Raw genomic sequence first — 26,834 nt, forward strand, 5'->3', positions numbered from 1 at the left:
CCCCATCACACCCCGGACCGGACTACCCGGACACGCGGGGGCATGGGCACGCAAGGGGACGGGGGAACACCCGCTGATCACCGGACGCGAATGTAATCTGCCTGGAAACACCCAAATACTGGTCGTCGTTTGCTCTGAACGCCGCCGCATCTTGTTCCCCGCGTGGTAAAAAAAAAAAAAAAAATTAAAGTGGTCATCCGCGAGATAATTTTTGTTAAAAAAAACCAAAAAAAAACCCCAAACCAACAAACAACCCGAGTTTGATACATTATTTGGCTGTTCCTTTTGTAAGAAACGGCCATTTGATGAGTTTGCGTTCGGCGCGAGGTCCCCTCTAAATGGTGTTTGCACTGTCGCTGGTGGGGTCCGCCCTCTCACCTCAAGTGACCAAGACAAAAACACAAACAAATCAATTGATCAGAAGGAGGCAAATTCTAAAGAAGCAAACGAGACCACCGGGAGGTAATCCCGTAGGTTGGGAAAAAAACAAAAACGAATGCACTTTTGAGTGGAATTCTTAAGATTTGTGATGTAATTCACCCAACACGGCCGATTCTATGGGTTCCCACATCAGATAACAGAATTGTATAACGGCCACGGCAGTGTTAACTACACAATGAGACTGATCGAGATGACAGGAAAAAAATAAAATAAATTAAAACATCCTCCTTATGAATAACAGTGACAGAAATTACATTTGAAGCTCTATACGAAGCGCCAGCAGCAGAGCTCAGTACAGTAACAACATACAGAGGGTTATTTCCACTACACTATTTCAGTAGCCATTTAAACTCCAGCAGGCGAGGGGGGATACGTGTGCCAAATATGTCGCAGGCAACATGTCAGTGATACAGTATCTGGGGTGTTGTGGTATTCTTAGAGCGGTGTCATAGTGACTGTGCTGGCGGACGACTCCATTCAGGTTTCATCTGGACGCGCCGCTCACTACAATCAGTCTGTATTGATCTGCTTATCTACTAAATGCCACAGCACCCCTTCTTCCCCAACTTTACCACTGGCTCTTTTGGTCTGAGCAGAGAGGCTTTTCTACCATATTTATACATCACAACGTTGTCGAGTTGTAGTGTACAGAATGTATGATATTCTCAAATGACATTTGGTATTCATACACATGCACGCAGTGTAAAATATTCTTCAGCATGAGGCACCGGTCCAAGAGATCATGTTGAGAGGCTTGACAGTTCAAGTAGTGGGTAGCGGGTTATATTCTAAATGCCATTCATGATATGAAGTGCTTGTGTATTTTCGGGAAGCGCGCATTTGAGTGTGATGCAAACCCACAGCTTGTACAAGAGAGGGACTCAGAACAGGTCTGTGTCATTGTGAAACTATGACCAACGATCGATGACATCCGCCCTTTTATTAACGGAAAACAGTGTTCTCTGTGGGCGTGGCTCCAATAGAATATTACTGAATTAACACAATGAAAACGACCGTATAAGGCAATGTCATGACAAATCATTTTACTGGATGAATATTCATGAATGGTCATACTGCGAGAAAGCCTTTGTACCGCGTTGATCTCAACCGCTCGAGGCTACAACGTCATAGAACGCTCTACTGAAATTGTTCATCACTGCAGTAACTTCATGGGGAAACGCATTTGGTAAAGATTTCCAAAATGTCACATCTGACTATATGGTCAAGGTGGATGTGGTCTGGATAAATACAATGTATATAGGAAATACCGGAACTTGTAGATAAGGTCTTGATTGACCACCTTTGTACACGTTGGCCTTCACAAGCTGATGATTGAAGGCTTTGCGCATAAAATACTCCTATCCCTCAAGTTGGGGTGTTTCCTCGGTTTACTGACTCGGTGGGGGCAACATCCGATGACCCATCGTGTCTCAAATTAGACATCCCCCTGCTACATTTAGGGAGGAGCCGCTAGCAGCTGTCGTCCTCCAGGATGTCCGGATGCTCCTCCCAAAACTGGTTCCCTATAATGTCGCAGTGGTGGGTGCAGACCCTCCTCCGGCTGCGCATCACACACACCTTGCTCTCCTCTTGGTTTGGAAGCTTCACTTGTTTGGTCACGGGTTCCTCTTGCTGTGGGCAAGGAACAAAAGCATATTGGGAAGACGGCATGTAAGCATCAAAACGGATGACGTGATCGCTCAGACGGGTCAAAGCATCATTTCAAGGCTCACCTTCTCCCAGATCAAAGCAGTCCCTTTCCTGTGCAGCAGTGACTCGTTGTTGTAGTTGATGCCGAACTCGGAGAACAGAATCTCATTTTTGTCTGCGGCTAATGTTCCCTGATGGGGGAAATGATCAAATATAGCATTTTATATCTGACCTCACTTGTTGTCTGTTTGTAGAAAAAAACCTAATCATTGTCTGTGAAGTACACACACAGACGCAAATGTGCTGCTCAGATCATTCGGCGCTCACCTTTAATCGGTCCTCTGCCTGGGCGGTCGTGAGTCCTTTTTGTACTAATGCCCAGAACACTGTGTTGTACAAGTTATTGATATGACCTAGAACAGAGCATCGTATTGATGTTGTTATTCTGGTCTGCCTAATAGATGCAATCACCCTAAAAGTAGAATATGCTATTTGCAGAGTAGGAACACAGGCTTACAGTCTGTCTGCCTCCAGCTCAGGTAGTCTTTCAGGTTGCGGTTGCTCGGGTAGAGGACCACGCGTCCGTCAAAGCTGGGCGGATAGGAAAGGGGCTGCTCCCCAAAATACTCCTTCCAGTGAAAGACATAAGACGAGGAGAACTGGGAGACCACGTGGGTCATAAGCTTACTGCCAGAAGAACAAAAGGTGAGAGACAGAGGTGGCAGAGGTGAAGATAGCCAGTTCAAAACATTTCTCAACTGGATAACTACTATATATCTACAAACACATCTAAAAACGCAAGGGACAAAGACAACAACCCACCTGGCCCTTCTTTTGAACCACGTCGAGCTTCTCTTGAACACAAAACTGAATTCATCACTTTGTCCATATGCGATGACAATATCTTCCAGGTCCTCCACCACCGACTGAGCGCTGCGGGTCATCAGGCCCAACGCCCTGTTGTCATTTGGTTTCCTAAACTCGTGTTTCTCTGCAAACCTGAGACACAATGCAGTCGGCAAAAAAAAAAAACAATACAAGGGATTACATGACTATGGCGATTGTCAGACAAATAATTGCCTAATGAATAAAATAATTGTCTTCTGTGTTTATTTTATGCAACTATATTAGCGGCACACAATAAACGTGTAATAATGCATGTCAAGCTATTACAGGAGAGCCATTCACTGGCATTGAAGATATAAACATAAACAGTTGGCTACACAGCTCATTTGCCTCAACCCGCATGATGAAAACTCACCTATTCACATTCTATTCATTGTGTCATTTCTAACAATGATTTAAAATCCCCATTACATTTGGATAGAAAAATGTGATTGCGGAGTTTGACAATTTTACAAATGGATGGCTGTATTCTCAGATAATTGAGACTAATCTGGCGATTATGTAATGAATGTGACAGCTCTAGCAACAGACACCAGACCAACATATATTTATTTTTGTTTATTCATAGTGAATAAGACAGACAAACAGACAAATAGACAGACAGATAGATAGATAGATAGATAGATAGATAGATAGATAGATAGAACAATTAGCAATAATAATAAATGAAATCCGAATAAAAACAGAAAGATATCAAAACAAAAAGAATGGACCAAAGGACCCAGAAATGTAGGAGAAAATGGAGTAAAAACAGCCGGCGGCCCGAACTGACTTGTGGAAGTTGCGGCCATCCACCCGCACCACGATGTAGCAGTTTCTCAGACAAGTGTCATCGGTTTCAAACTTGCGAACATATTCAAACTTGCTCTTGGCCATGGCTGTGGAAGCGATGAACTGGCGGAGCGACGGGTTGAACACACGAGTCCCGGCGCCTCCAAGGAATCTGTGCGTGTTGAGAAAGAGCATCGGGTCACTCCTGTGAATGTAAACACACTGTTTAATACGTAAGAATAAACACGTAATTCGTATATAAGCATGAGGAATAAAGTGGGGAAGCGCATGACCCACCTACACGGCTTGAATTTTTTTCATGTAACCTTAACTCGTCATCGCTTCATCATTAAACAACATAAATGATGCTGTTTCGGAGCGTTGAGAATCCAAACAGTTATAAATTTGAGCAACGTTTGAAACGCCTCACGCCGGGTGCGCACACAGTCCGTCGATGAATTCCGCCCCCCTGGTGAAACGAACCCGGAACAAAGGTTCCGGAATCAAAATCCTTTCTTCGGAATTCTTAACATTTTGCTTAAATCACGACAACTTTTCATTGTTTTGTTTTTGTTTGTTTGTTTGTTTGTTTGTTTTTTTTACAAACACTGAGGAGCAAATATGTACGTTGCTATTCTTGAGAATTATCTGTTGGGTAATTAGTCGTGAATATCTCCATTTGATCTATTTGTTGGATTTTAGTACAATTACAGGGTGCAGTGGGACGAATAAATCCTTTTTTTTAAAGAAGAAGAAGAAGAAGACGAAGAAGAATGTCTACATACCAATATTTTGTACATAGATTATGAATATTGAATGTATACAGGTTATGTATGGAATTTACAGTTGCATTGAATGCTAGTTGCATTATATTGCGAACATTTGTAAAAAAAAAAAATGAATAAATAAAAAAAGATATACTATACTATACTGTTGTGTTTGTGTAATGTTATGTGGTCTGCTTCTATTAAAAAAATAACTAATAATAATAATAATAATAATAGTACTAATAATAATAATAATAATAATAATAGTACTAATAATAATAATAATAATAATAGTACTAATAATAATAATAATAATAGCCTGTCATGCACATGGTATACTCTGTCGCCCTCTGGTGGCAAACACGGCGAACAGCAACACGTGTTAACTTCCCCAGCATGCCTTGCGTTTCCGTGTTTTCAAATCATGGAGGAGAGAGAGAGAAGCGCCGCCAAGCCCCGCAGCGCCGGACCGGACCGCGGGGACCCCTCCTCTCCGCCCGGACACCGAGCGGACCAGCGTCGCGACCCGGGTCAGGGCGCCAGCGAAGAGCTCGACGTGTGCTCCGACAGCTTCGACCCGCTCGCCGCCCTGTACTCCCCGGCAGTCCCGCTGCCGTTCCCCAACATCAGGTGCTTCAACAACGTCGCCGAGTACCAGAGCTTCCTGAGGGGCGGCAGGGGCAGAGCCAAGCCCGAGAACGTCGAGAAGAGGCAGCGGAAGGCCGCGAAGGGGGTGGCGGACCCGGAGCGCATCGAGCGACTGAAGAAGCTGATGGTGCGCAACGTGCCGGCGGCGGGGGAGGCCGGCGGCGCGCCGCGGCGCAGGAGGCAGAGGGCCCCCAAAAACGTCCTGACCAGGATGGCTCGTATGTTGGAACACGCGACGCACCGCTCGGGGAGCCGCCTCAGAACGTCTCACGCCGAATCAGTTCCGTTCCCCCACACATATCAGGCTCAGGGCGTCGCCACAGGGTCCTACGTTTGAAGTGATTTTTCTTCAACGGTGCAGTTGATTCATCTTGTTTATAACCCTAACCCAAGTCCCACGTTGAGCCCCGGTGGTGGCAGTTGCCAGTCAGCAGAGTGAAACCCGGGGAACTACATTACCAGAACACCCGTCCGTTTACAGGGCCAGGAGGTGTCATAGGCGATATGGAAGGTTATGCTCAAGACGATTCAACTGTTGACATTAAAACGCTCAAGAACAATCTTTGCCCCGCACCAACTATAAAGCACTGAAGAAGTATTTGCCCGCTTACTCAAATATTGCTATCATTCTCACATTGAACGGTTTTGAGATTTGTAGATAAAGGGAAACTTGAGTAAACACTTATTATTATTATTATTATTATTATAATTTTTTTTATTACTAAATTTAAAAAGTTCTCTCACAACCACATCACCGATGTGGAAAAACAAATTGTCCCCTTGAACGTAGTAACTTGTTGCACCACTTTTGGCAGGCATGACTGCCGCCGAACGGCAAAACAAAAAGAAAATCAGTCTTTTGACTTTTGCTGCAAAGGAAATTTGAATGTCAAATATCCGTTCGAGTTAATCTTAATCTCACCCGTCCGTTTACAGGGCCAGGAGGTGTCATAGGCGATATGGAAGGTTATGCTCAAGACGATTCAACTGTTGACATTAAAACGCTCAAGAACAATCTTTGCCCTGTACCAACTATAAAGTACTGAAGAAGTATTTGCCCGCTTACTCAAATATTGCTATCATTCTCACATTGAACGGTTTTGAGATTTGTAGATAAAGGGAAACTTGAGTAAACACTTTATATTATTATTATTATTATTATTTTTTTTTTTATTACTAAATTTAAAAAGTTCTCTCACAACCACATCACCGATGTGGAAAAACAAATTGTCCCCTTGAACGTAGTAACTTGTTGCACCACTTTTGGCAGGCATGACTGCCGCCGAACGGCAAAACAAAAAGAAAATCTGTCTTTTGACTTTTGCTGCAAAGGAAATTTGAATGTCAAATATCCGTTCGAGTTAATCTTAAAAAGTCAGGCCCTGAATGTATACGTGTTTGTTTTTTTTCTGTGGACGGCCGAGACATGGGAAACCGCTTAACGTTGCCCATTTCCCGCCGGGTGGCCTGTTTGTTATGCCTTTCAGTGTGCAAGGGGAGTCCTCTGGGCGAGCTGCACCGCTGCGTGGAGGAGAGGATCCGGGTCCGGGTCCACATCAGGACATTCAAGGGTCTCAGGGGAATCTGCTCGGGCTTCGTGGTGGCCTTTGACAAGTTCTGGAACCTGGTAACGACGCCCCAACTAAAGGCATTCATAAATTATGCTTTCCAGCTTTTACCGGATTTGAGTGTGCCATGTATTGATTTAGCTCCCACGTCTCCTCGCGCAGGCCATGGTGGATGTAGACGAGACGTACAGGGAGCCTCTCCTCGGGGATGCTTTGTACCACGAGAAAGCCCTCACGGTTACACGGGTGGGTGACCCCCGGGATCGTCCACCACTTTTGTCATGTTGCCTTCACGCGCCCTGATAATGTCTGCCCGCTTCGACCCCCACAGCTCTTTGAGAAGCTTAAACTCCAGGAGGACCAGGAGAGCGGGGGGCGATCCGAAACACCTCAAAGCAAAGGGAAGTCGAATATCCCTCGTTCCGACTGTTCGCGATCCACGCCCGTCGGCCTTTCCCCTCAGCCGGCCGCCGGGAGTCAGAGCGGGGACGGCGGGACTCATCGCGGACTGTCGAGGGGTTTGGTGAAAAACACGGAGGGCGAACCTCGTGCCAAAGCAAAGGCCCGTGGGCCGGGTACTGGTCCTCATCCCTACGGTAAGGTCCATACACGCCATATCAGCCAGCTGTTTATCCGGGGGGAGAACGTCCTGCTGGTGAACCTACAGCGCCTCCAGTGATGCCTAAAAGATCAGTTTGCAAGTGTCTGTAAAGGCGTGATTCCGATGTACATTTGAGGAGCGAGGGACCGGTCCCGAAGAATCGATGAACTACAGACTCATCCTTGTTATATCACATTGATATCAAGGCTTTTCTCTTCTCGCTGGAGAAACTATTAAGTTGAGTAATAAAACATTTTTTACTATTCATTGCAGTCATGTTTTGAGTTTTTCCTTCATCCCAAGTCCTCTACATCGCATCGGCACGTCATATTGGAAGGGTCCCCGACGCCGCGTCAACCGCAATCCCAGTTGTAATACGCGTATTCCCCAGCAGGTGGCAGTACAAGCACACTTGAAATCTTCTGTGGGGCCATTGTCATCTGGAAAGGCGCTTGTCCCTTTATGTTGCTTTCCCCCCGTTACTTTGAACGGGGATGACAGCGCAGTCTCAGCGGACTTCATAAATGCATTATGAATAATTGAGTTTGAAGCTCGAGATTGCAGATGGCACTCAAGAAACTGTCATTTGTCTTGACGTCTCAGATTGCCTTTACTCTTTAATGGGCACATTACCCATAAAAGCACGATTTACTGCGTCTCATGGAAGTTGTAAAGATGCAGCTTTTCCAGTTTAAATGGCAGAGGTTACTTTTGGATGACAAGTGGCACGAAATGATTGAGGGTTTTTTTTTTCCCCCTTTGGTTGGACCAATTTTGAATGTTTTCTTTTAAAATGTTCTTTTCATATCAACTGACCAGATGGGTATGCACTATTTAAATCTGATTTAATGTATCGTAAATTACAACAACCTTATACCTCCTGCCAGAATAATGGTGTAGTGTATCCTTTCCCAACATACTGTTTGTAATATTTCAAAGTGCCTAAAATCTGTTGTCATCAACTTATTTTTCCCAGTTACAAAATCTAACTCTTGTGAGTGGAGGGTCCAGCAATCAACATGGAAGTTGGTCCGTCTCTACATAAGACGGCAACCTCCACGTCTGTGTGCTGTGGCAGATGGCCGTGCGTTTCCTTGTGTCAGCTGATTTCCTTGTATACTACGAAGTTTGCGATCTTGTCCTGTTTTCGTAATCTGTGACCAGAGGGACATGAAAATTCCAATTTTACATGAGACTGGTTTAAGCTTACTCTAGAAATGAAGTTAACAGCCAGTGAAATGTCCTCACATGCGCTACTTGAAGTTCTGAGGGATATTAATGAGAAGTTACATCAAATAACACACACCATTAGTAAATTTGAATCAACTTTTTAATGTTGTTGATACATGATCATATGTAAATCAAGTCAGGGAAAAATAAACTTTTCTCAAGGATTCTTCATGATGTTTTAATTTGCATAAAGTAGTGTTTTCAGTAACCCTTATATTTTACAGAAGATCTCATACCAATGTGAAGTAGAAAACAAAATGAAAAGGCTTATAGTGATTAAAGGACAAAAAGGCAAATGGATTTTGGTCATTTTTAACTGGTAATACAATGCTACTGTGTGGTGTGCACATGCCTCAGAGGCCTTCGGGAAAGCATAACTTTGATTCTCCCGAGGCGGCAGAAACCACTGCCTTTAGCCTCGGTCGGTGAATTATTTATCTCATCGTTGATGTACCAGAAATGTCACTGTTCAGAATTACCTCGAGCAGTCTTTCAGCTTCAAATCATTCAATCACTCGTCAGAAAGGAAGGGGTCAGAAGGCAAACACAAGCAGGCACTTAAACCCTTGAAAGGTGATGTTTTGTCTCTACATTTCACGCACAAGCACTCAGCCAAACCAGTTGGCCCGTCTCTAGGCGAGATTCTTGGTCCTGCCCAGACTCAAGAATCCAAAGACTTTATTATCTCAGTGGCGTTGCTGTGACAACAAGTTGTATCTCAGTTACTTAGAAGTTTCAACCTTAGATCTCACTGAATTTGATGGGCTGTTCAAGTAGGAGTTTTGGATTGCTAAATGAAACATTCGTGATGCAACATTGTCTACCAGGTGTGTGTATTTTTTAAATATATTTCTTTAATGTAGAACTGATTACACAGAAAGCAGCAATTGTTGACACACTGGTGGAGATTTGAGACCGACGACAATTAACATGCACATATCTGATCCATTGACCGTCTCAAGGTAAGACAACATGATTATTTTAGATCAGATGTGTTTGTATGTGCTGAGGTTGTCATTGGTGTTAATGGAATGATTGTGAAAATTGAAATGTATTAAAGGGGAAATTAATAATAAATATTGGGGAGCTATTTGGACAGCTGAGCCACATTAAGCTTGTGGCTATGCATCAAAAAAAAAAAAAAATTGTACACCCAGTAGCCTGAAAAGCCATTGTTGTACCTCTCTTTAAAACTGCCATGAAGACTGCACAACTGTCAGTCCCGTCTGAAACCGGTCAACTGAAGAGGACTTACAGTACAGGCAGTAATGTAAAAGAAACCAAAACCCTCTTCTACGGAAGCATTTCTGGTGAACCCTTATGGAGATACAATTAGACTTATTCATCTTCTAAAAACAATCCACGAAAAGGCCACAAAAGGTCTGTTGACTGAGCACCAGGGGTGTAACGGTGCAGAAACTCACACAGCGCTGTTCCATGCACCCTATGGTCTGAAAAGCTACAGCGTTGCCTCAGAAGCGCATGCGGAGCTTCCTCCACACACAAGGAACTTGCATTCAGGAGAGTTCCTGCTCCGGCAACGCACTGGATGCTGATTCAACCCATGAGCCCACAAGCCTTCAATTGTACAGGTACTGCCAAAAGTACTCAATTGTAATCTGGTATGTCGCTGAGAATGTTGCACAGCTGTCCTCTTTTGTTAAATAATAAATTATGGCCCATCGGGCAGGATAATGTTTTTTGGATTATTTTTAAACTGAATTGAAAACATACAGAAGTATGAGTTTTGTGTACCGCTATACCCCTGCTGAGCACCGATCTCAAATCAACAATAAAATCCATACAATGGTCATTCATTACTCTGTAGTACTGAAGGAAATGTTTGGTGCGTGGGCACTTTTGTCCAAAAGCTAATGCACCTTCTTATGGTAAAGGTCTTGATTGACATCTGGTTTAGTATAATACAACTCAATCACTTCATTATTGTCTCTAATCCAAGGACAACATAACTGGTCTGGGCACAAAAAGTCTATTTACAGGTTTGAAGAAGGAGCAGGACAGACAAAGAAGTAACTTCATATTGTTAAAGATACATTAGAAAGATGGTTGCTGAGTAAATCAAATTCACATCCAGTCAAGTTACTGAAAACACATCTCCAAAAAAAAAATAATAATATCAAATATTTTAGATAAGTCAATGGATATATTTTTTGCTAGTCTGGTGATTTCATTTGATTGAGGTTATAAAGCGAATCCATCCATTCCAACGCCCGACATTATCAGGATGGCAGACGAACTCTCAACAAAATCCAAAACAATGAAACAAACACACACACACACACGTGTCTGCTTTGCCACAAACCACTTAGACAGATCATTGGTTCTAACTGATAAAACACACATTCATTTAGATTCATATCTACAAAACAGTATAACTAAAAAAAAAAAAAAAACTTATAACAGGGCGTTGGTATTATATTTGATATTATTCAAGTACTCTTTGTTTGCAGCTCATATCCTTCACCATCGGACGGAGAGAAAGAGATAGATTGACGCCATTCCACTGCAACTTTGCTGCTCTCCTGCCCCATCATTTCCCGAAGTTGCCGAAATCTGCGAAGGCATCCTGTTTGGGTTGTTGGACCATCACAGGGTTCATGCCCATGCCCATGCCCATAGCACCGGGCATCCCCATGCCCATGCCCATACCCATACCTGGCTGTGGCATCCCCATCATGTTCATGCCCATCATGCCTTGGTTGGGAACCATGCCCATGCCCATGCCGACCCCCGGGTGCATCATAGGATTCACAGCTGGTCGAATTGTTGTCGGTCCGAGATTCATGTGTGTAAATCCCTGGGCGAGCATGTTTGCAGGTGGCTGGTTGCCTAAAAATACCAGAAGAAATGTTTTTATTTTTTTTTATTTTTAACTAATATCCCAATATAGAAAGCACTCTTTCACTGTTACACTGGAGTCGAGGGCCTCACCTTGCTGTAGGGTGTTGAGACTGGGCTGGCTGGGCTTGGGGGCATGCATGCCCGGGCCCAGGAAGTCCAGGCTGATGTTGACCGAGTGGTCTGACCAAGTGGAGGGGAGGGCGGCTTTGGCCGCGCTCCCCTGCGAAGCTATTCCCTGTCGCTGCAGAGGATCCCCAATGGTCTGGAGGGGCTAATAAAAAAGAAAGACAGATTAATTTGTATGTTTTTCACTCCCATCTGTTTGTGGTTTGAAAACATGCTACACTATGGTAGGCTTGAGAGATATCCAGTTTTGCTTTCTATTTTACATGCAGTGGTTGTTGCTGCTCTATGAGAACTGCGGTCCAGAAGGAAAATATTTAAGGAATTAAAAACAGCCATGTGCCATTCCAGGCCTTATGCCAGTGAACTTCAAGCCCTCTATGTCCTCATATCTCCCAACACTAAGTAGGACCTCATCACACGAGTGGATTTAAAGTGCCTTGCAAGGGGTATCAATGTTAAGGGGGGGGGGGGTTGATTCATGCTGCAAGCACCATTTATGTAGTGAAAGCGTATGTAGTGCATTATGCATGATATGGGAGGTGTACCTTGTCTGTTTGCATGTGTGCGTACGTCCCTGCTATAGTGCACAAATGTAGTGGTCAAATATGAATACCCAATCACAGGACAACTAAAAATAAAAACAAAGATGTTTTTTCTTCCACTACTAACTGGTATTTACAATATCTCAAGAAGATGACATTCTGTGTCCATGTGACAATAGGCCTCATTCCCTAACGCACAGATCTGTGCTTGCGTATAAACATCAAATTTTAGGGATTCATCAACAAGTTCTTACTTGAATTTGTTCTTGCTGTCTGTAAAAGCAAATTTCAACCAGAAAGACCTTGCTAGAAAATGCTATAGCAAACTAACCATGCCAACTGTTCCCATTTGACACCTCATGTTCAAGTCCTCTCCACCACCGGCTTTCCTGGCTATGGGGACATTTAAGAAGGAAATAGGAAACCGGGCCGGGATTGAGAAAACCTCTGAGCTTTCCTCGGGAATTAATAAAGTCTTATCTTATCTTACCTGGGAACTAGATTGGTGGAACCCTGTGGCGCTGATGCTCTGTGTGCTGCTCATGCTGAAGTTGAGGCTCTGAGAGGCAGTGAGAGTTTGACTGGACCCCATCAGATCAAACAGGTCAGCTGAGGGAGCAGCAGGGGCGGGGGCCGGGGTGAGGCTGGGGTTCATCGCTCCAAAGAAGTCATTCTCACTGGTGTCCACAGGCTGAGCAGAAGAAGGCATCTGACCTCCGGGGAAGGCGTTCCATCCGCCAAAGTCGCCGTTCCCACTGGATGCTGGAGCTGGTGGCCAAGACAGCAAAGCAGAGATTGTCAATACCCATGAGTCCCTGTCTATGATCCATTATAATCCAACAGCGGAAGCCGCGAATGGAAAACTTCAAACAAACATTCAATCCCCCCGAATGTGGAGAAAGCTTTCTGCCAACATAGAGTGGGATATTCATCCCCCCCATCAGTGATTTTCTTTCCTTCTACATGGTTTAATTCAGGCTGTTTTCAGTGACCACAGTGGCATATCTTAAATTTTCATTGGATTCCCCCCTCCCCCAATGTCCCAGCTTCTTCAACTCCCATCCAACTTCTGCCTCTGTCGCTGTCTCCTTGTCATCTATAACAGGAGTTGATGTGTGTCTGTTCTTGTTATGCATAGCAGGTAGCAGGCTCCATATGGCCAGGGCTCCCTCCCAGCATCCCTCTGAATATTCTAGCAGTATGCTAACAGCAGCATGGCCCGTGCGTGCAGCCGTGCACACATCATCACACACATAAAAAAATAAAATAAAAATAAATCCGTGAACTGACCAGATCCTGAGGAGAGGCCAAGGGAAGCGGCAGGCGAAGAGAAGTCAGCGAATCCACTGATAAGGTCTGCTTTGAGAGAGTTAGAAGGGCAGCAGACATATATAATATATATATATGCGCGCACACACACACACACACACACACACACACACACACACACACACACACACACACACACACACACACACACACACACACACACACAATAATTTCTTCAGTTTCTGGTGGGAAAATAAAGGGGAGGGGGTCAATGAGAACCAACATCTGCTCCGTCTTTCCCCCTTCTATTCACCAGGGAGCGCTGCAGAAACATCTGGTGCACTTAGCTCCTATATCCCTTTCCCTCCCCGTCACCTCCTCCAAACGGCCACTGGGTTCAAGACGTGCCCACGAGGTAAACATTACGGCTGTGTATTGGCAAGAATCTGGCGATACAATACGTGTCACGATACAGGGGTTACTATTCAATATATTTCGATACTGTAAGCAAGGCGATATATTGCAATTTTTAAAATAAAATTTTAGGAAAACTGTCATAATATACAGAAATCACCACCATATGCATAAAATCTGAGTAAAAAAAGGTTTACTTTTTTTATGCAATCAGAGCAGCGGGATGTGCATTTTTGTTTATCACAGTAAACTCCCTATCACATCCCTTAACTTAGTTGTGTTTAAAAATGTTGTTTCATACAAACTAAATGGATCCTAAATAAAAAAATACAGGCACGGGAGCTGGCGTGCACCGCTGTCTGCTCCAATTCTCGGAGTTCGATTTTGATTTATTTTATTTCCTTAGTTTCTTACTTGCATGGAAAATGTAAACCTTTCTCTATGAGATTATATTATATATTGCTATATTATAATGACAAGATTTGCATATTGAGAGTATATGAGATATGTTCATAAGGACCGTGTCCTTGGCGCACCTGCGATGTGCACACAGTGGCGTCCGGATGCCACCATTGGAACGCCTGTGATCTGCGCTTTTTTTTTTTTTTAAGCACTTGCCCCTCTTAAAATCTCTGTATGGGACTTTAGAGGGGGAAGTGAGATCCGATCACCAGTGGTTACTCGACAGCTCTGAGCGGAGTGGGGGAGAGCCTCCACTCCCTCTCACTCCCGCCCTCTTACCCTCTTACCCTCCCTCCCTCTCACCCTCTCTCCCGCTCAGCTCCAGTTTCAGAACACGAGAAACTGCCCTTACGCCGCTTCAATGCTGATTTTCTAGGTGGATAATGAAAAATAAAAAAAAAGTCTGTCCTCAATGTAAACCGCAATCGATGGAGTAGATCACCGATAGACGATTTAATCGTTAATCTGCCCAAGCCTAGTTTAAACATGAACACAAAATGTAAACAATTAATTAAAAACCCAAAGTGTTTTTTAGAATCGATACAGTATCACAAAACATAATATTGGGATACTCAAGTGCATCGATATTTTCTTACACCCCTTGTAAAAATAGACCTCCAGGGAGCCTGATCGGGCCTATAAGGAGGCTTCCATGCACCTGTGGCAGAGGGCTGGCTGGGACCTGCGTCCACCATCAGGAGGTCAGCCAGGTTGTTGTTGGCGGGCTGGGGGGCTGCTGACTGCGACTGGAACACAACCGAAAAAAAGTGAGAGACAATCAGTTGTGAAGGGATCATTAAAAAACAAACAAAAAAAAAAATAACAGACACCGGTGGCTGAAATCAATTTTGATGTTACTTAAAGCGGCTCATCTCGAAGCTTTCCTTTTCATTGCTTTTGGCAGCACCAACGGCAAAAAGCAGCAATTTCAGGTGTGTTTTTGGATTTCACTTCCCTGAGATCCAAACAGTGTCACCTGTGTGATGTGAGTCAGGTGGTAGTAAGCACCTGGGCCACGTGCTGGGTGATGGAAAACACATCACTACCGCTTGCGATTCGAATGCATGGCGGGAAAGTCGCCACAGACACCCGGTTCTTAATACGCAGAATACTGCAAATGCAACGGTTTTCATCAGTGGGTCATAGGCTCAGTCACCTTTGTGTTACCTCATTCGGCGATAGATAGATAGATAGACAGATAGACAAACATTTATTTAAATGAAAATCTGAGAAATTTGAGATTGGCACTTTAACCACATGTGACTCATTCAGGTTTTATCCATTGTTTCTTGGACAAGCAAAATTGCAGCTAATCAGTATTTGAATTGCTTGAAATAAAACTTGGAAAGATTGACTTTTCAAGTCAATCTTTGCTGCTGCTATAAAATGTAAATGAACATTTCTATACATTTTAGCGAATTGGAGTGATGGCAGAATACCAAAAGCATTGAATTCCCATCCAAACACACACATTACCTGTTTTGCGGCGGTCTCCGGGCTGTTGTCTCCTGTGTAGTTGGCTGCGGCACCCAAGTCTACTTTCTTGGACGGCACCCCCCCCCTCTTCCGCGTTGCCGTGGTTTCTGTTGCTTGAACGATATGAACACTCTTCGTGGTGACGGTCTCCTCTTCATCTTTGAATTCTCTCTCCGACTGACCGTTGCGAGACGGCCGGTTCCGCTCCTCCTCGTGGTCACTGTAGAGGTACAAGGTAGAGGTACAAGGCAGAGTTACTCGGCTGGTCACATGACACAAGGTCCCAATTGCGCCCCACTCACTCAGTTTCATTTTCAGCTCAATTAATTTCATAAAGTTAGCTACCTAGCGTGCTAACTAGCGATACAGCGGACCACCAACAAGGTCCGTTTCGGATTCTCCGTATACCTGAATCTGTCTGGCGAGTCGTCTCTCTCCCGGTTCCTGATCTTGTTGATGGTGTCGTCGATAGTGCTGCCGATCTTGTCGCTGATCTCGCTGAGCTTCTCGCTGAAGGGAAACGGCCCTTTGCTCTTGTCCCAGTCGTCGTCCCACTTCCCCCGGTTGCTGTCGCTGGAGCCATACCTGTCCCCCGCTGGAGCGAGATGGCAAGCAGGAAGTGAGTCAAGATAAAAAGGCCTTTGGTTGGTTGGGGGGGGGGGGGGGGTGTTCATTCAGTTCTAAAACTCTAAATAAGCAAAATAGTAACTGATTAGATTAGTGTGGGGACTTACTGTAGCTGCTATAACCCTCTAGACTGTCAGATGACACGCCAATGAACTTGTCCTTGTTCTTCTTTGCCTTCTTCCTCTCCTCCCTCAGCCTTTCGTCATCCTGAGCAAAGTCCACCAGCTCTTTAACCTTCTGACGCACGTTCACTCCTTGGTCTTTGCCGTTCTCATCTAGAAACAGCGAGACAGGATGAAGTGGAGAGATTCAGCCGGTGTGTCATAGAAATTAATAAACTTTGACATATCAACAAAAGACATTAACCTTTTTTAAAAGATATTTTTGGGCATTCTCATGCTTTATTGACAGTGACAGTGTGGAGAGACAAAGGGGACGACATGCAGTAGATGGCCCTGTGCTGGAATCAAACCCGGGCTGCCGTGGTGAGGACTTAGCCTTGAAAATGTTGCGCTCTACCAGGTGAGCCTACGGGGCACCCAAGACATTACATTTTGAATTTAATGAAACCACGGGAATAAAAAATATTAACATGAACCTAAAACAGCGCTCAAAGATAACTCCTTTAATAAAACATGTGGTTGAGAGGTGGGAAGGCCGCTTTGGGGCAGAGTGTGTGGTCAAAGGCTTGTGGTCTAAGCAGTGCTTAGGGCATTAGAGTGTTCATGTAAGCTCATACTGAAGCTATTGTTATAAATGAGGTCCCCGAAAACACTCTGTCATAAGTGTAGGCACAGCCATATAAACACTTTATCATCACTTCCTGCAGAATTTGATGGTAGGTATGGCTAGCACATCCTTAGCGTATGGAGATGGACACACAAAAGCATGTTGCCTACACTTGCCTACAAAGTGGTAGCTCTCCAAAGACCTCAGGTCATACAGATGCTCTCTGGTGCTGGTGACGACCCTCTCTGATCCGTTGCGGATCAGGTGAGCAAGCAGCAGCAGAGACTGATGGTGAGACAAGCACAACGATGTTACCGAAAAGAGTAGTGTCAAGACATACTGGCCTAATGCCGTGCTCCAATATGCCATACTACAGCGTGCTGGCAAACCTTGTAGACTCTCCTCCAGTTCTTCTTGTTGTCCCTCAGCATTCGGGCCCACAGCATGTTCACAACTTCTGGAAACTGTTCATACATGAAGGTGGCCCTGAAAGAATGATTATGAAGACGATCATGAAAATGAAGACAAAAAAAAATAAAATAAAAATAATGTATACAGGTACATCTCATACAATTTGAATATCATGAAAAAGTTCGATATTTTTTGTCACTCATTTCAGAAAGTGAAACCCATATATTACATAGATTCATTACACAGAGTGAAATATTTCAAGCCTTTATTTCTTGAAATTTTGATGATTGCTATAGACAAAGAAAACCCCAAATTCAGTGTCTCAGAAAGATTGAATATTACATAAGATCAATAAAAAAAGGATATTTTAAACAGAAATGTCAGGCTTCTGAAAAGTATGTTCATTTCTATGCACTCAATACTTGGTTGGGCCTCCTTTTGCATGAGTTACTGCATCAATGCAGCGTGGCATGGAGGCGATCAGCCTGTGGCACTGCTCAGGCGTAATGGAAGCCCAGGTTTGCTTTGATACCAGCCTTCAGGTCATCTGCATTGTTGGGTCTGGTGTCTCTCATCTTCCTCTTGACAATACCCCATAGATTCTCTATGGGGTTCAGATCAGGCGACTTTGCTGGCCAATCAAGCACAGTAACACCATGGTCATTGAACCAGCTTTTGGTACCTTTGGCAGTGTGGGCAGGTGCAAAGTCCTGCTGGAAAATGAAATCAGCATCTCCATAAAGCTTGTCAGCAGAAGGAAGCATGAAGTGCTCTAAAATTTCCTGGTAGATGGCTGTGTTGACTGTAGAAAACCAACCAACACCAGCAGATGACATAGCAGGCCAAATCATCACTGACTGTGGAAACTTCACACTGGACTTCAAGCAATGTGGATTCTGTGCCTCTCCACTTTTCCTCCAGACTCTGGGACCTTGATTTCCAAATGACATGCAAAATTGACTTTCATCTGAAAAGAGGACTTTGGACCACTGAGCAACAGTCCAGTTCTTTTTCTCCACAGCCCAGGTAATACGCTTCTGACGTTGTCTCTGGTTCAGGAGTGGCTTGACACAAGGAATGCGACATTTGTAGCCCATGCCTAGGATTCGTCTGTGTGTAGTGGCTCCTGATGAGCTGACTCCAGCCTCAGTCCACTCCTTTGTGAAGCTCCCCCTAATTCTTGAATGGATTTTGCTTGACAATCCTCTCAAGGGTGCGGTTATCCCTTTTGCTGGTGCAGCTTTTCCTACCACACTTTTTCCTTCCACTCAACTTTCTATGAATATGCTTGGATACAGCGCTCTGTGAACAACCAGCTTCTTTAGCAATGACCTTTTGTGGCTTACCCTCCGTGTGGAGAGTGTCAATGATTGTCTTCTGGACATCTGTCAAGTCAGCAGTCTTCCCCAAGATTGTGTAGCCTACTGACCCAGACTGAGAGACCATTTAAAGGCTCAGGAAACCTTTGCAGGTGTTTGGAGTTCATTATTGTACTTTTTCACAATATTCTAATTTTCTGAGACACTGAATTTTGGGTTTTCATTATCTATAGCCACAATCATCAACATTTCAGGAAATAAAGGCTTGAAATATCTCACTCTACGTGTAATGAATCTATATAATATATGGGTTTCACTTTCTGAAATGAGTGACAAAAAATATTGAAGTTTTTCATATTCTAATTTTATGAGATGTACCTGTGTGTGTGTGTGTGTCTATATATATATATATATATATATATATTTTATTTTTTTTATATTATTATTATTTGACTTTCAATTTTAAGATCACGATTCAATTTAAACATATTTTTCCCCAGCTCTGATGGCTGTGTCATTGTTAGGCTATCTAGTCTTGAATTGTAAATAAAAACAGGACTAGACTACACTTAAGAATAATAAACAATAAGTAACACTACTTTTAAGTGACTCAGCAAAATAAGCACAGGAAAATTGAATGCTATTTTTGCCAGAGTGGAACGCTGGCAGTAAAAGCCAAAATTGCTACCTGCAGCTCTGATCAGAGCTTTCTTTTCTCCAAACAAAGCAAATAAAACTCAAGATGTATTTGATTGTATTGAAATGGATGTATTTAATTGGATGTATTTAATATACTGTTTCCTGCTTTTGCTCCGTTGCAGGGCAGATCGCAGATAGCTCCTGAAAAAAAATCGTCCCTGCGTTCTCACGGTCCGTTGGCAAATGCCGGTGAGGACCGGGGTTGGGAAACTCTGCACTAGTGGACATTCTGTTGGTGATGGTCGCCTTTATTTCCCACTTTCATCGCCACATCTGTGGAATTACTGGACATTCTGGTCAAATGTGCACTCTCCCTTGTACGCACAGTGAAACGCCGGCGGAGAGGGAGACGCGCCAGTGCGCCCGTGTGAACCTCTTTTGAAGGGCTCTTTTGTAAGAATAAAGGGAACTAAGTCTCGCTGGGTGATGAGCCGTTATTTGTTTTTGTCAAGTTTAACAGTTTTATGTGGTGTTTGTCTGAGTTGACGTCTCCTGCTGCCAGCAAATGTTTCCCCCTCTATGTAAGAGATATCCTATGCTCCTCCCTCGCCGGGAGGTGCCATGGCAGAAAAGGAGCACACCCACTGTTACGTCAGGTTCACAAAGCGAAGGCATACACGCAGTGGTCTGACTGAGGTTTTATTTCAATAAGTTTTTTACTTTTATTAATTAAGTGTGGAAAAACCCTATTTACACCTGTTCTATACAAAAATAACTAACCATAGTACTGGTTCTATTTACCTTTTTTGCGAAAACTTTTAAAAATATTATAAATAAGTAAATAGATAAATAAATAAATGATTTACGGAAATTAATATTTGAATTATCCTCTATCCTGGACCAATAAACTTGAACCCCCCCATCTCCCCCTCCCCTCAAAGCCATACACAGAGCGTTAAGTTATTCAAAAAATATTTTTTACACATTTTAACTATTTACATTTTTTTTTTTTTTTTTCTTAATTATAAAGATACCGAAACGTAATGTTACCGTGGCCCCAAAACTGTGCCTCATACCCGTGGCCCCACTGTACCCTTGTATCCCTCACAAATACAACTATTGAACGTTTATTCTTAGATAAAGAAAAGTCTAGAAATATGACTTGTTTGTGCAAAATGGATTTGTTTCACCACCATACAAGTGAGACTGGTGAATCCTAAACAGCGCACAAAGTCCAAATCAACAGCGGGAAATTATATTGATGTTTCCTTGGTTCATTTGTGTACAACTCTGGGAAAAAAGAATGAGAAGTGGAGGGCTCACCTTGAGATTTCTGCCATCAGCTGTCCTGATGGTCCCCAGGGGTCATCATTAGTTGCCTCCCTCACTTTGGACTCCACCTCGGAGTAGTTCATCACCACATTGGTTCTATGCAGCAGGAAGATACAAACAAATCACACATTTCGCCAGGGATCTTAATTTAAAATCGGTATTCTAGATAATGAAATACGGCCTACATCAAGTGTTCCTGCAATGTAACTGGTTGAAACATTACACTGGAGAGTACAATATATGAAAGGTCATCTATTTTCAGCCACACCCACATACTGTATACACCTGCACCATACAGGTAAAGGACAAAGGGGGGTCTGAGTGTGTGTGTGTGTGTGTGTGTGTGTGTGTGTGTGTGTGTGTGTGTGTGTGTGTGTGTGTGTGTGTGTGCTTGCGTGTGTGACATGAGTGTGTAAGTGGGACCCAACCCAGTATAGATCTGAAAAAAGAAAGGGAGAAAAGACAAACGCAAATCTGTGTGAGTCAATCCCACAAGCACGGCCATAACACCTAAATGGTGAATGTGGCTGGCTGCCCATTGGTGGACTGAACACAGAATAAAAGGCACTATTAGGAGCAACATATCCGTGGGATTGTACTTTCTTGGCCCATTGCCTGTAATAGCTAGTTGTACCAATAACTGATTCTTTCATGTTTCTTTCATCTTGAGAGTACAAGGGATCAACTTTGGCCCACTTAATTTGTTCAACTTTTTGTTTTCCTATTCTATTTACATTAGATTAAATAGATAAAAACTCACAGAATCAACAGCTGCAACACACAAAAGGGGCTCAACAAGGCTGACAAGTTTGATGGCTTTTGAAGCAACATACTCAAGAGTCATGACGGTTATATAACCAACAAAAGCAAACCAAGTATTACCCTAGATCTATTTTTGTAACCCAAAAATGATCATGCCTTGGGTTCAGTTATGGCTGGGATACACCAAAAGACTCAGCAACAGACAGAATCGCAATTTTTAAGACTTTTTTTGTCCATCCCAGTATTGCATACACTATAGATTTAGCAAAAACAGTGATAACAGGGGATCACACATCTTTGGATTCTAGCACACACCACACAAATACACAGCATACTTTCTTCCTGTGGGATTAAGATAATGTTATCAAAGCAACCAGACATATCAGTTTCTGATTAACTCTAATCAATTGGCTGCTTGTTACAGGGATGCAGCCTTAACAACACTGAAAACAAGATATCTCTTAATTATTTTCTTAAGATCTTGAAAATTTGTCAGGGTATCGAAAATCTAAAGAGCTTTTGCTACGACACTGTCAATTCAGCTGGACCCTTCCAGTCTTCCTTGAACAAGCAGAAACAGTTCCTGGTTCATAGTTCCAAAATCTATTATAATTCAGTCAAAACCTTTAATTATGTGTGGCTCCTACTGCTAAACTCTACTCAAGAGGATCTAGAATACAAGGGGTAGCAAAGCGCAATTCCTAGAACCTCTTCATCTCCCACATCCGCAGCAGCACAGGGCCTGAAAGCGTAGCATTGAAGGGTGGCTAAACTTGAGACAAACCCTCTTTGTGGGTCTGTAATTCAGCTGTAATGGTAGTGCATGTGGCAGCATATAGTTCCCAACCACTGGAAACATGTTTTCTCGTCAAATTTAACCAGGGTCATGAAAATGATAGTGTTCACCCGTTGCCATTGAACCATTGAGAAGGAAAACAGGCACAATACAGCACATTTGTCTACATAAAAATGTCTTCATTCTATCTAAGGCCTTGAGCAACAAGGTATATTAATTGACATAGGTGTTTTATTTGAATAATAAATCCTTATGTTTCTATTTCTGTGTTTGCTATAGAAGTTTATATTGTAAAGCTTATGACACAATACTAGGAGATAAGTTAGTTAACACCATGTCTCCCTTATCTCTTCACAGCTCGAGTTCTCGATGTCAGTGGTATCAAACAGGAGCCTTGATTTTATCTCCCGCCCCAAACCCAGTGACTGTTGTGACACATCATCACAAATGTTTCCGTTTGTTGCAGCAGTGCTCTATTTGTGATTTATTTCCTTTAAAGTTAGTCACTTCAGTAAACATCTTAATAATTTAATTTGAGGATAAAACCTAAAAACAATGTCAAAATGATATCAAATGGTCTGCTGCCCTTTCTGGCTTTTACAGTATTAGGTCAGTCTAACAACACAACAAGAAATTAGAATTATGAGACATTGGAAGAGAGGAAGTGTTCACACCAGATAAGTGTTTTTAGTCATGTCACTGCAAAATGAGGCCATTTCTCCTTCTCTTAAAAAAAAACACAGTTACAGTCCAAAGAACCAAGAGGAAACTCAACTATGCCGTTAGCAGCTCATAGCTTTTCACTTTTGTTCCTGTCTCCTGTAAAACCCCCTAAAAAAAAAAAAAGGTTGCATGACAGGGGGGACATTTGTATTTAGGAGGAATGCAGTGTACTGTGAACCTAACATTGCCTGAGCTGGCCAAACCAGCCGTTACACATATGAAGTGTTGTGCAATAGCATTAGGACAGTTGTACAATACAGAAAGTCCCAGGGTTTTGCCCACCAGTAACAAATAACCAGGGACTCCGTGAAAGGACAAAAGACAAGACACTGAAGGTGTGGCCTGGATCGAGAAGCGGCGTCATTGAACTGTTCCTGGCTGTTCCTAACTGAGCCAGAGAACAATATTTGCCGTCACAATAAGATGATGATTAACGAGAGCAGAAGCGGACAGGGCACATTTATTACCTATGCCGGGAATCAGCCTTAACATGTTACTTTTTTGCTATGTGGTACTGTTGTATACTGTACTGTATATCTCCATACACTTTATTCACATGCACTTTACTGCACATATCTGTATATACAAATAGCCTATCCCATATACATAACTCTATTCCCCTCTATTTTGTACCTCCACTTTGTATTATCTTTTTGGGTCTTAATTTATTTCAATTGTATTTTTATTATTCTAATCATTAACTGCATTACGTTTTAGGAATCAGTTTCAGTTAGTTAGCTAGGTAAGAATTTGGTTAGTTATTATGTCCGGTTTTGTTACTATTGTGCATTATCTCATGGTGCGTTGCAAAGACATTTCACTGCATATATGTATGAACATATCTATAAGTATGTGACAGATAAACCTCTTGAATATACACACAGCGTACATGAGCACAATATAGAAAAAGTAAATATTCCACATGTTGTGTTGTGAGCATTTGACATTTAGGTAGAATACAAGTGGACAATCGCTCCCGCCACCTAAGTAACAAACTTCAGCAACAGACTAAGACAACCACGGTTACATTGAGCGCCACAGGAGGTGTTTTCTGCCTGACCAAAACGTGTACAATTCTTCCTCTGGCGGGCTTGACCTGGGTCACCTTAGCCCGACACGGATACACTCTTCTTTTGCAATACTGTATATATTAATATTGTTATAACCATTTTGTTTACCACCCATGTAGATAAGGCAGATGCGGATTGTACTTAATATATGGACGCAAACTTTCATAATGTCCTATTTTTTTTTTTGTTATAGTGTGGATTGTTGATACAGGTCTATTTTTACATTTTAGGTTTCATATATGTTTGCATTATTTTCTGTTTTGTAGTTAATTTTAGGTTCATTTCCACATATTTCTATTTGTTATTATTATTATTTTGTATATTGCCATTTTTTCAGGTTTATTGCATATTGTATTTGTGTTGTTGTCTTTTTGATGTAGGCTGCTGTAAACCGCAATTATCACCAGTATCTATAAATCTATCTGTCTGTCTGTCCATGTTGAAGAGTGACACGAAAAAGACCAAAGTAAACATGTAAGCAACTCCCTCGCATCTGTAGCTACAAGTGTAACAAAAGTCCTTATACCAAGCGCATTATAACAGTCAGCATGGATTATGATGCTCTCTCAAACTCGATGGAATAAACAAATTTGGGGGCGATTTTGCATCTCCTCTCCCGAGAGTGTGCGAGCGGCGACTGTTCGGCTCCGGAGCTGTCAAACTAGCTTAGCAGGCTAGCAACGGCGGCTACATAATTAGCTTGTTAGCCGAGAGAGCTAGCGCACGCTATCAAAGAAAAAAAAACAAAAAAAAAACCCGAAAAGTTGAACCGACGCACACGTTCGGAAACGGACACGCTCGGAAAGAACTTTTAAAACACAGAAACAACGGCGGTTTCGCGAAGCGCCGTTTCGCCCAAACGCGACGGTTGTACCAGTTGACTAGCTAACTTACTGGGGCGTGACGTCACAGTTTTGGGTACGTGTCTCTTCGAAAACAGGTGAAGTCGAGTCAACTACGAAGGAGATTTCAGGCTCAAAACTCGCGTGTTTTTTTGGGGTTTTTTTTTCTTGTTGTTGTTGTTGTTGTTGTTGTTGTTGTCGTCGTTGTTTGCCCGAGCGATACTCACGCTTTATCAACCAGCTCCCTGACCTTCCACATGTTCAGCATCGTGATGCGGGGCTCTCCGCCTCGGCGACCCCTCGCTTCCCTGGACGAACACCGAACGCAAACCTTGAACTCCGGCGTGAAAACTCTTCACCTCCCGGGGCAGGGCGGTTGGTCGGCGGGCGGCGCAAAGCATCACGGGATATGGCGTTTTAGATAGGCGGGCATCGGGACCGCCTCGTGTGCGGGGCCTCCACGGGCAACTTTAACGTTATTCTAAATGATCTTATTATATAAAAAAAAAAAAAAAAAAATAAATAAATAAAAAAATAAAAGCTCAAAATGAACTAACGCATTTGTTGTTCGTATTTTTTTTTGGGGGGGGGATATTTTTCACAATTGTTTTTCTTCATATTCGAGATCCTTAAACGCCCGCACGGTGGCGTGGCGGTTGTTGGGACGTTAAAGTGCCACAGGGTTTTTCTTAATGCAATGAATTTCATCGTTTGAATAGCCTTCAAATGTGCTCAAAGCGCCAGGCTGCATGGGCCGCGCCGGCCGCACGTGCACCCGTTGTAAAGCACTTTGGATGAAGCAAAATTTGTGCGGAAAGTGAACGTCCCAACGGGCCCCAACGAGCCTGGCGGAGACCAGACCAGGGAACCGGACCAATCCGCAGCTGGCTTTCCATCCGCTCTGCAGAAGATGTCCGGCCGAGCCCCCATTGAGACGCGTCTGCGGCCGACCTCGCCGGGGTCGGGCCAATCACGACCGTTTCTCTAATATGGGGCGGGGTTGAAACGATGACCGTGCAAGGGGAAGAGTCATTGATGCACCTTACCAAGATGGCTGTTGCTGGCGTGGAACGGTCTGTGGAATCTTCTATCGCAACAGCATTTAACAAACTGGACGGTATATTTTATCTAAAAAGTTTTTGTTGATAATAAAGATGTGTTTTCTGTACTTCTGACAGGATTTGGTAAATGTTTAATTTACCAACTCACAGGTTCAGCGCTATGTCCCATGTTTCGTTGCTCTGATTGATTGTAGGTCTATCCAATTGTGTCCAGAGACATTTTGGTCTGCGCCCCTTGGGAATTGAAAATGAGAATGATTTAGAGATTCCAGTCTAACACGCACTTGTAAATTGGTCTGGCCATGCCAAGCTAAGTCTAGATTGCATGGCATTATTACTATTAGGGGTCTAGCCTATTGTCCTTGTTCATGAAAAACTGATGTCAGTGGTGTATAGATGTCATGGATCCACTGCACTTACAGACGAGATGAATAAAATGTGTGTTCGGGGCAGTTTCAAAATGCCGTCGTCCAAGTTTGATCCATCGTCGACATGCCGTCGGTCCATTATTGTGTAATCATTTAGTAAAAATCTGTATTTTTATCATCGCCGCAACGTGTGCACATGCGTAAATGACGGCATGGAACAATGCAGTCTAGTGATTGGTCAACAACCGGGTCCTCACCAAGATGGTGGCACGTATGGATGTAACTGGCATCAGAACTTTATGGATGTCATGGATCCGATGAACCCACGGACAGAATGAATAAGATGTTTTTTCGGGGCAGTTCCAACATGGCGTTGTTGTGGAAGAAGTTTGTAATCAACAATCGCAACCTCACCAAGATGG

At 43.2% G+C, this 26,834-nt stretch overlaps 3 protein-coding genes across 4 annotated transcripts; 1 reads left to right on the forward strand and 2 right to left on the reverse strand.

Moving 5' to 3' along the window:
- Nucleotides 1-1,487: 1,487 nt before the first annotated feature.
- Nucleotides 1,488-4,203, reverse strand: thg1l (tRNA-histidine guanylyltransferase 1-like). 2 transcript variants are annotated; one of them, XM_080007761.1, is made up of 7 exons: nucleotides 4,066-4,203; nucleotides 3,770-3,940; nucleotides 2,914-3,090; nucleotides 2,609-2,778; nucleotides 2,419-2,504; nucleotides 2,175-2,282; nucleotides 1,488-2,073 (listed from the first exon to the last, which is right to left on the reverse strand). In XM_080007761.1, the coding sequence occupies exons 2-7, from the start codon at nucleotides 3,871-3,873 to the stop codon at nucleotides 1,912-1,914; spliced, it is 807 nt and encodes a 268-aa protein (XP_079863887.1). In that variant the 5' UTR covers nucleotides 3,874-3,940; nucleotides 4,066-4,203; the 3' UTR covers nucleotides 1,488-1,911. The 2 variants fall into 2 exon arrangements, with proteins under 2 accessions (XP_079863887.1, XP_079863886.1); XM_080007760.1 differs by having other exon boundaries at nucleotides 3,770-3,973; nucleotides 4,066-4,192.
- Nucleotides 4,204-4,959: 756 nt separating this feature from the next.
- lsm11 (LSM11, U7 small nuclear RNA associated) lies at nucleotides 4,960-7,515 on the forward strand (the record flags this gene model as incomplete). Its single annotated transcript, XM_080008193.1, has 4 exons — nucleotides 4,960-5,401; nucleotides 6,671-6,810; nucleotides 6,914-6,997; nucleotides 7,083-7,515. The coding sequence occupies 4 exons, from the start codon at nucleotides 4,960-4,962 to the stop codon at nucleotides 7,428-7,430; spliced, it is 1,014 nt and encodes a 337-aa protein (XP_079864319.1). The 3' UTR covers nucleotides 7,431-7,515.
- A 1,161-nt stretch (nucleotides 7,516-8,676) lies between these two features.
- On the reverse strand, nucleotides 8,677-25,296 carry clint1a (clathrin interactor 1a). The gene is made up of 12 exons (XM_080007591.1): nucleotides 25,211-25,296; nucleotides 20,782-20,886; nucleotides 17,479-17,575; nucleotides 17,266-17,374; nucleotides 16,468-16,635; nucleotides 16,142-16,328; nucleotides 15,734-15,953; nucleotides 14,916-15,003; nucleotides 13,403-13,468; nucleotides 12,603-12,880; nucleotides 11,535-11,715; nucleotides 8,677-11,432 (listed from the first exon to the last, which is right to left on the reverse strand). Exons 1-12 carry the CDS (start codon nucleotides 25,249-25,251, stop codon nucleotides 11,134-11,136), a joined length of 1,839 nt encoding a protein of 612 aa, XP_079863717.1. The 5' UTR covers nucleotides 25,252-25,296; the 3' UTR covers nucleotides 8,677-11,133.
- Nucleotides 25,297-26,834: the final 1,538 nt, after the last annotated feature.

The sequence above is a fragment of the Zeus faber genome (genome assembly GCF_960531495.2).
Source record: "Zeus faber genome assembly, chromosome: 10".
Taxonomy (NCBI): Eukaryota; Metazoa; Chordata; class Actinopteri; order Zeiformes; family Zeidae; genus Zeus; species Zeus faber.

What these genes read in the sequence shown, in the direction of transcription:
- clint1a (XM_080007591.1), bottom strand. Translation starts at nt 25,251, where the DNA reads ATGCTGAACATGTGGAAGGTCAGGGAGCTGGTTGATAAAGC. An exon ending in ACTGGAGGAGAGTCTACAAG is followed by an intron (nt 17,375 to 17,478) that starts GTTTGCCAGCAC and finishes TCTCACCATCAG; the next exon opens with TCTCTGCTGCTGCTTGCTCA. An exon ending in GGAGAGCTACCACTTTGTAG is followed by an intron (nt 16,636 to 17,265) that starts GCAAGTGTAGGC and finishes CGCTGTTTCTAG; the next exon opens with ATGAGAACGGCAAAGACCAA.
- thg1l (XM_080007760.1), bottom strand. Translation starts at nt 3,963, where the DNA reads ATGCTCTTTCTCAACACGCACAGATTCCTTGGAGGCGCCGGGACTCGT. An exon ending in GAGCTGGAGGCAGACAGACT is followed by an intron (nt 2,505 to 2,608) that starts GTAAGCCTGTGT and finishes GCTCTGTTCTAG; the next exon opens with GTCATATCAATAACTTGTAC. An exon ending in AGGCAGAGGACCGATTAAAG is followed by an intron (nt 2,283 to 2,418) that starts GTGAGCGCCGAA and finishes TTCCCCCATCAG; the next exon opens with GGAACATTAGCCGCAGACAA.